The 9,876-nt window shown below is 31.1% G+C and overlaps 1 protein-coding gene across 1 annotated transcript; it reads right to left on the minus strand.

Annotated features, from left to right (window-relative positions):
* Positions 1 to 197: 197 nt before the first annotated feature.
* LOC125845886 (F-box protein SKIP19-like) lies at positions 198 to 1,732 on the minus strand. The gene is made up of 2 exons (XM_049525378.1): positions 1,257 to 1,732; positions 198 to 1,025 (listed from the first exon to the last, which is right to left on the minus strand). Exons 1-2 carry the CDS (start codon positions 1,730 to 1,732, stop codon positions 524 to 526), a joined length of 978 nt encoding a protein of 325 aa, XP_049381335.1. The 3' UTR covers positions 198 to 523.
* Positions 1,733 to 9,876: the final 8,144 nt, after the last annotated feature.

Consider the following 9,876-nt stretch of genomic DNA (forward strand, 5'->3'; position numbering starts at 1 on the left):
CCAAAGTTGGAGGGCATTAATGTCAGCCAAGGCCGAGTAAAAAGGTATGTTTATGTATTATGCCATATAAAAAAGGTGTTATCTTTTTGAATCAGCCCAAAAGAAAAGAGTCATATATCATGAGAAGAAATGTAATTTCACCTGGATATTCCAATAAGTCAAGAATTTTGCACATTTTATCCTGGACAAATGGAAAATTTTTATAATAACACTACATTTCTTTAGTATTCTTTTTCAATATTGGGCGTAGGTGAAGGGAAAATGTGGGTACAAGGTGGGGAACCCTCACCAACATGGTGAGAGTTCAGGTAGACAATCAACTATCAACTGAGCTACTAATATTCTCCGATAATAACACTACATAGTCATTACATTCATAACAGAAAATATTTCCTATATTACTTATCACCGCAGACACCTTAAGTGTTCATAATCCAATGACCCAAAATGTTTGCGACTTCATAAATGAGGTTAATGCTAGATATGCGTCCACTAGTAGTCAGTAATCATCAGACATCTGATCTTAATCATACTCCCCACAAGCCTCGAATGAAAATTCAAGACCTGCAAGAGAGTCATGAGGATGCTTCAGATCTTTAATCCGCCCAGAAATTCTATTACTCAAGACTTTGTTGAGGCTAACATATTTGCACAGCCGCAAGTCAAGTGATACAAGATGAGGACAATTATCAAGAATAGCCTCAACGCCTTTAATTGTCATCCTGTTTCCAATGAGTTGAAGGTGGTGCAAGGTAGGCAGGTTTTTAGCAATAGCTAGAGCCTCTTCATTTCTTACATCTTCGTTATCAAAGTAATCACCTGATCCCATATACAATGAGTTATTTAGTTCAAACAACTTCAACCGTGGACAAGAGCGTCCAAGAGCTTCAATCCCTTCTATCGTGATGGTTGTGTGTGTCAAACTCAGCTCCTCTAACAATGGGAATTTTTGAACCACTTCAACCAATCTCTCACATACCATACCATAGCCACATGCAATGCTAAGTCTTTTCAGTTTTCCTGATCTGGTGGACAAAAGGATACATGAATTAAAGGACAGATTACCAATCACAATCCCTAATAATAAAAAAATTAGAGGAAGTATACCACAGAATGAAACGATTTGCTACCTTACTTAATGAACCAAAATAAAAGAGATAAGAAATATGCCACCTTTGCAAAGCAAAAAAATCCAAATGAAGGAAAACAAACAATACAAACACAATGGAAGCCTAAAATTTGGGGAAAGAAATTACCTTTCAGCTATGTACTCAAGCAACTGACCAGTGGCAAAGTACTGCAAATTGATATCAACGACTTCACCTTGGCTGCGATCAACGGCGTAGCGGCACATTACCTCTAAGTCGTAATCCATGTCAGAGAGGTCTCCGAGGTTCCACATGTCAATGACTCGCCACATTGAAGGATCCTTACACACTCGCCTCCACTTACTGCACACTTTCTCAGCTGTCTCCAGTATCTCTACAGCACCAAGCCTGTGTAGTATATTCGCCCATATACCTTCAGGAAGTTCCATCCATGGCGGCCTTTTCACCATCGGCTGGCTGTTGCTTTTACCTTTACTTTTCCCTTTCTGTTCATTGTATTTTTCTAGGGTTTGAGTTGGAAATTGAGGCTGTGAAGAAGAAATGGATGCTTTTGAAGTAACACAAAACAAAGGAGCCTTTGCCCCCTTTACACCTTGTTTGGATGGATGGTTGTTTAAAATCATGATAAATAGACGGATTTTGGATTGAATTTGGACAGATTAAAAATGAATTGAAGTGTAATCGACTATATAAGTATCATATCATATCATACCATATCATATCATACCATATGAAAATCTTATGTCCGCCTATGTGGCGCCACCACAAACCAAAGTTCTCTTTTACTTTGTGACTTTTATGAAAAGTTTCGACTTTAATAAAGAGTTGCGAATTTTATGAAAAGTTGTGACTTTTATGAAAAGTCGTGGCTTTTATGAAAGGTTGTGACCTTTCCGAAGGGTTGCAACTTTTCCAAATAGTTGTAACATTTCCGATAAGGCACAATAAACATTTATTCACACTATCCTTTGTTCTCTATAAATAGAGGGATTTTCTTTCATTTTAAAACAACGCAAATTTTGGACCTCCTCTTCTTCTTTACAATTAAATATTTGTGTACTTTGTCCATGTTTGAGTGACTCACTAACACAATTGCTTATGTTACAGATCCTCATATGTATTTTTAGAGTCATTAATTTATGTTTATGTTATTAAGGATAAATGATAGAATGTAATAATTTTCATTTTCTTTTACATTATTAATGTTTGTTACTATGTAATCTTGTAAGATAATACAGTGTTTTAATTTTAATGACCGATAGGTTTTAAGTATTATTTTATAAATTTCGTGCTATTACGCGAGTAATTTTACAGGTTTAATAAATATGATCAAACTAATTAAGTCATATATAAATTGAATAAAATGGTTCTAACCCGTATTTATTTTAGGTCAAATATAAATTGGGTAAAATGATTTAAACCCATATTTATTTTAGGTCAATTACGAATTGCGTAAAATGGCTCTAATTTGTATTATTATTTTTTTCATTGATTAATTTAGTTTTTCTTACTTGGATTCTTATTTATCTTATTGCTTTTTGTGTTCATAAAACATACTTTAAAAAATATGTTTATGGATTATGATACAATAAATGCATAATTAGACCTTTGTATTCAAATTGGTCAATTCCATCGAACTGTCTTTTCTAAATTTCAGATTCTTTATATCAAAAATTTTCAACAACAAAATAATATAATAAATTACTACTATGATCGAATTGACAAAAAAGTTTAATATAATATCTAGAAGAAAGAAAAACAGACAAACTTCAATTTAGTGATGTAGCAGGAACATAAAAACAAAATGGCAAAAGAAATAAAAGAGAGAAAACACTAAATAAAAATTAAACCAGAAGCAAAAGAATAGCAAAACTGATTTTCTATTTTTAAAAATTGATATGAGAATATCAATTTGGAGTAAATAACAACATATTTAACATTTAATTAATTAAAATGTGTGTTTTTGACTCCTTCTTATAGAAATATCCTTATTTGAGTTGGTTTAACCATGACAAAATATGAATTCTCATATTTTTTTCAATATTTGTTTATATTATTATAGGTTAACAATATATTTCATATTTACCCAACTGAAATACAGGTGATCTAACTTATTAAAATATAAATGAAATAGATCAATTTTATAAATACTGAAATGTCCGGCTCTATTTTAAATCGATAAAAAAGCTAATATTAAAAGGTATAAAGATAAAAATAAATTATAAAAACTTATGTTATAGATACACCATATTATAGACATTCATTACATTTTTATTTTTTTTGGATAAATGTGAAATCAAGCAGACGGCTTGTAAGTAGCTCAAGCAGACAATTTGCAACCAACTTTTAAAAAATCTTATGGTTGTTTTGTGAAAAAACTTGCAACAACTTTCTTTCTTTTATGAATAGTAAGTCAATTCAATTAATTTGTACAATAGTTTAAAGAAAATCATATATATATATAAAAGAGAACCCTACGTGACGTCACCATAAATCAGGATTCTCTTTTAATTTATTTATTTTCAAAACTAGTCTTCCCCTTTCTTGAAAAGTTGCGACTTTTATGAATGGTTGCGACTTTTATGAAACGTTATAACTTTTATGAAAAGTTGTGAGATTTATGAAGATTTCCGATTTTTATGAAAAGTTGTGACTTTTAAGCAAGGTTGTGACCTTTTCCGAAGGGTTGTAACTTTTCCAAAGAGTTGTGACCTTTCCGATAAGGCACAATAAACATTTGTTCACACTACCCTTTGTTTTCTATAAATATAGGGATTTCCTCTCATTTTAAAACAACAAAAATTATGAACTTCTTCTTTTTCTTCTTCTGCACAATTAAATATTCGTGTCATTTGCTCTTGTTGAGTGGCTCACTACACCATTGTTTTTGTATCAATACACTGGAGAATAGAATCGCTTTATCCTAAGAGGATCTATTCCTTTAAACCTTGAGTACTAGAGGGGAATTAATAATTTCGCATTCAGTGGGCTTGATTTTTTCCTTTCTCTTTCATTCTATTGTTACAGATCCTGGAAAGTTTTTTACAGTCATTAATTTATTCTTATGTTATTAATTGTTGATTTTGAAAACATGTTTTAAACATTATTGTTTATGTTTCTGCAAAGTTATTGTTATAAGTATTTGTTAGTACAGATTAAATAACATATGTTAATTGATTATTTACACAAGTTTTCTCTATTGATATTGATGAAGGTACAGTAAAAAAATTCCTTACAGATCTATACTACCATCTGTTGAGGACAAAGTTTAAATTTAGTATGCCATTGTAAAGGACATAAACACTACTAAAAAACTGCTAAAAACAACAGAAGTAAAAGCGACGGACGACGTCGCTCCAAAAAGCGATGCCATTAGCCACACTGTCCGTCGCTTTTTAATTAAGATAATTTTTTAAAAAAAAGTGACAGACGGCATCCCTTGGTCCATCGCTTTTTTCGCGGATTTTTGTGCCATATATATATATATATATATATATATATATATATAATGAATGAATAATTAATTATTTTATACAGATAGCGACGCAGTCCGTCACTTTTTATTAATTTTAATTATTTAATTATTTTTAAATAAGCGACGGGCAACATCTTTATGTCTGTCGCTTCTTGGTCAAAATATCTGATCAAATATTTTAAGAAAGTGACGGACAGTGTCTCTTAGTCTGTCGCCTTTTGGTCAAAATATTGGTCAAACATTTTTAAAAAAAGCGACGGATATAGAGACGTTGTCCGCTTTCTTTAAAATATCTACACTAGCAAACGCGATTTTCCCCATTTCTCCATCTCTCTTCTCTTCCTTCTCTCTTCCTCTCTCTCGACGTCGACGAAGTGACACTAACGCCGATGCTGCCCGTCGTCACTGCCCACCGCCGACCCCGACCCACTGCCCTTCTCCTTTAATTCAAGGTTGGGGTTTCATAATATTATTTTTAATTTCTTTCAATTTGAGTATTGAATTTGTTAATTAGTGTATTGAATTAGTTTTTTTATTGATGGTTAGTTAGTAAGTGAATGATTTAGGGTTTTTGATTGTTAGTTTGAATTAGGGATTATTTGATTGTTAGTTTGTGTTTGTTGATTGTGAATTGAAAATTTTAATGTTAGGGTTAGTTTGAATTAGGGTATCTTAGGATTTGTTTGAATTTTGATATTTCTTGAGTTAATTAGTTTGATTTTGGAATTGTAAGATTAGTTTGAATTAGGGTATTTAAGGAGTTGTTTGAATTTGTGTATGTTTTGAGTTAGTTTGAATTATTATTGAGATTTTAGGACTAATAGTTTGAACTTGGGATTATGAATAGCTAGCTAGTTTAATTTAGGATTTTAGCACTAGTTATATTTTGGAATTTTAGGACTAGTTTGAATTTGTGATTTTAAGACTAGTTTGAATTTTGAATTTAGGACTAGTTTGAATTATTATTGAGATTTTAGGACTACTAATAGTTTGAATTTTGGATTTTAGCACTATAGTTTGATTTTTGAATTCTAGGAGTACTTTCAATTTGTAATTTTAAGACTAGTTTGAATTTGGAATTTAGGACTAATAGTTTGAATTATATTTGATATTTTAAGACTAATTAATAGTTTGAATTTGGGACACTAGCTAGCTAGTTTGAATTTGGAATTTTAAGGATTTGTATTACAACTTAATTAGAACTTATAATTAATTATAACTTGAATTTACTATAAATTGAACTTAATTAGGAATATGAACTTGAAATTAGAACTTGAATTTGGAACTAATTAGCTTGAATATATAACTAATTAAGTTTAGAAATTAGATATGAACTTGAATTGAAAACTTGAACTTATTAAAACTTGAATATATATAACTAATATTCTTGGATTTGAAGTTTATATTTAACTAATTTAAGAACTTTTCGTGTTAGGCAACTGAGGAAGCTCAACATCTAAAAAAGTTGATACAAGACTATATTGCTTCTTTCATCAAAGTTGGAGATAAAGTTGGTGCTTCTAAATTTCTAAAGTTCAAGTACAATTGTTTTCAATAATGTGTTTGTGTCCATCTAGTATTTGATACTTAGCTTTAATTTTGTGATAATTTTTTTGTGTCCATCGAGTGTTTGTTAAGCATAAGTATCAACACTAGTTGATCCTATTGGATGACAAAATTGATTTTCTTGCAAGATCGAATTGTGTCCATCTAGTGTTGATATTAAGCTTTAATTTAGGAATAATGTGTTTGTTAAGCATAAGTACCAACATTAGTTGATTCTATTGATGACAAAATTGATTTTCTTGCAAGATCGATTTGTGTCCATCTAGTGTTGACACTTAGCTTTAAATTTAGAAATAATATATTTGTTAAACATAAGTACCAACACTAGTTGATCCTATTGATAACAAAATTGATTTTCTTACAAGATCGATTTGTGTTCATCTAGTGTTGACACTTAGCTTTAAAAAGCTGTTAAGTTGTTAAAGTTATAAAGTTGTTAGGTTGTTTAAATAAGTTAAATTAAATAATGTGATTTTGTTGATGAATTTAGTTGTTGGAATTAAGTCAAAACTAAACTAATTCAAGTTAAAAAGTTGTTTAAATAAGTTAAAATAAACAATGTGGTTTAGTTGGTGGATTTAGTTGTTGTATTAAGTCAAAACTAAACTAGTTAAAGTTGTTTAAATAAGTTAAAATAAATAATGTGATTTAGTTGGTGGATTTAGTTGTTGGAATTAAGTCAATACTAAACTAGTTAAAGTTATAAAGTTGTTTAAATAAATTAAATTAAATAATGTGGTTTTGTTGATGGATTTAGTTGTTGGAATTAAGTCAAAACTAAACTAGTTCAAGTTAAAAAGTTGTTTAAATAAGTTAAAATAAATAATGTGATTTAGTTGGTGGATTTAGTTGCTGTATTAAGTCAAAACTAAACTAGTTAAAGTTGTTAAGTTATTTAAATAAGTTAAAAATAAATAATGTGATTTAGTTGGTGGATTTAGTTGTTGGAATTAAGTCAATACTAAACTAGTTAAAGTTGTAAAGTTGTTTAAATAAGTTAAATTAAATAATGTGATTTTGTTGATGGATTTGGTTGTTGGAATTAAGTCAAAACTAAACTAGTTCAAGTTAAAAAGTTGTTAAGTTGTTTAAATAAGTTAAAATAAATAATGTAGTTTAGTTGGTGGATTTAGTTGTTGTATTAAGTCAAAATTAAACTGTTAAAGTTGTTAAGTTATTTAAATAAGTTAAAATAAATAATGTGGTTATGTCAATACTAAACTAGTTTTAGGACTACTACTAGTAAAATTATTATTAAATTTTATTTATAATATAATTGAATATCTATATTTTTGTAGATGGATCATCGTTTGTGGATGTATAATATGCATTATGAAACTGGTGCTGGTTTGAAACCTGAGATTATTGACGGTGTTAGAAATTTTATTGAACATACAATGACACTTGACATTTTCAAGATTAATGGATTGGTTAGGTGTCCTTGTAGTGCGTGTAAGTGCTTAAGATTTTTTAAACCAGATACATTTATGGTTCATTTGTACTGTAATGGATTTAAGCCTAGATATTTTGTATGGATTGATCATGGAGAAAGTGATGGATTGAATGGTATGTTTTATAATTCGATGTCCGTGGATGTATATAATATGGTTGCACCACATGGTCAAATTAGGGTTGAACAGGTTAGGATTGAACATGATAAGGTTCATGAAATGATCAATGATGCTTTCGGGGTTCAATGTGGGATGGAACCGGAATAATATTTTGATGAAGCTCCTAATGAAGAAGCAAGACGTTTCTATGATCAATTAGAAGAGTCTAGTCGTCCACTATGTGAAGGGAGTCCGCATTGTGCCTTGTCAGTTGCGGTTAGATTAATGAATATTAAGTTAGATTGAAATGGTCCTAATGCGGCTATGGACTCAATGGTTGATCTTTTGGGTGAACTAGTTAATCCGGAGTTTAACACACCAAAGAACTTCTTTCAGGCAAAGCGTTTGGTGTCCAAGTTAGGATTGACGTATGATACAATTCATTGTTGTGTTAATGGCTGCATGTTGTTTTACAAGACTGATAGTGAATTAGAAAATTGTAAGTTTTGTGGACATGCTCGTTATAAGAGGACTCCGGCTGGAAAGATGGTCTCAGTTCAGGCGATGCATTATCTACCTCTCATTTCGTTATGCATGCTTCTTTAATGTGGACTATTAATGATTTTCCTGCATATGGGATGTTGTCTGGTTGGAGACAGCTGGAAAGCTAGCATGTCCGTATTGTATGGAAAATAGTAAGACATTCACTTTAAAACGTGACAGAAAAAATACATGGTTTGATTGTCATCGCCAGTTCTTGCCAATGGACCATGAGTTTAGAAAGATGAAAAATGTATTTAGGAAAAAATAAGGTTGAAAGTTACTCCCCACCTCCGTTACTCACAGGGCATCAAATTTGGGAGAAAGTTTCTCAATTACCTAAAGTTACAGAAGCTTCACCTTCTATACTTCCTGGATATGGTGTTGAACATAATTGGACCACACAAAGCATATTTTGGGAGTTGCCATATTAGAATGACAATCTGCTACGACATAATCTAGATATGATGCACATTGAAAAAAATTACTTTGACAATTTGTTTAACACAGTGATGGATGTTAAGGGTAAGATAAAAGACAATCCAAAGGCTAGAATGAACATAAAGGAATATTGTAGGAGAAAAGAGTTATGGCTGCAGAAATTACAGAATGGTAAAATAGTTAAGCCCAAGCCAGCTTTTCATTCACATTGGATGAGAAACGTGAAATTATTGAGTGGGTTAAAAATTTGACGATGCCGGGGGGCTGTGCTTTTAATTTAGGAAAGCAAACAGATATGAATGAAGGAAAATTGATAGGTATGAAAAGTCATGATTGTCATGTGTTCATGGAAACTTTAATTCATATCGCGTTTAGCCATCTACCCAAAAGGATATGGAAATCAATCACAGAGATAAGTCTTTTTTTAAAGATTTGTGTTCTGGAAAGTTATTGGAGAGTAGTTTAGACAAGATGGAGGAAAATATTCTTGTTACTACTACTAAGTTGGAGAAGATATTTCCATGTGGTTTTTTTTATGTGATGGAGCATCTTCCAATTCACCTAGTACAAGAGGCCCTCCTCAGAGGTCCGGTTCAAACAAGATGAATGTATCCATTTGAGAGGCATCCATTTGAAATATTCACTAAGTTATATATATTGGCCAAGTCTTTTATATATTAACATATAAATACATATATACATGCAACAAAATTGGCAGTTCCAAGCAAACGATTAAGCAGAGGGGAAGGATCGAAGGATCATTTGTTCAAGGTCATATTAGGAGACAAACTGGTGATTTTTATTCTTATTACTTTGGTGATGATGTGTCATGTAGGAGAAACAGGCCCAATCGCAATGATGAAGGCGATATTGATCCTTTATTTCCACCGATATCAATTTTTAATCAAAATGGTCGAGGATCTAAAAAGCGTGGAAAGTGAGGCTTCACTAATATTGAAATGCAATCAGCTGTGACACATATTTTGCTTAATTGTCCAGAGATTCAACCATATGTCAACTAAGTGTTAAAAATATGTTATTAAATTACATATTAATAAGTGATCATTAACTAACGAAATACTTGAATGTAAAATGATCAGCTTGTTCGTTGATGCTTATCGTGACCAACGACACTAACCTACGGTTCGAGTTTCTACGATCATCAATAATATAGTAACCCAACCAAGGGTTGGGG

Source organism: Solanum stenotomum, chromosome 11 (assembly GCF_019186545.1).
Source record: "Solanum stenotomum isolate F172 chromosome 11, ASM1918654v1, whole genome shotgun sequence".
Taxonomy (NCBI): domain Eukaryota; kingdom Viridiplantae; phylum Streptophyta; class Magnoliopsida; order Solanales; family Solanaceae; genus Solanum; species Solanum stenotomum.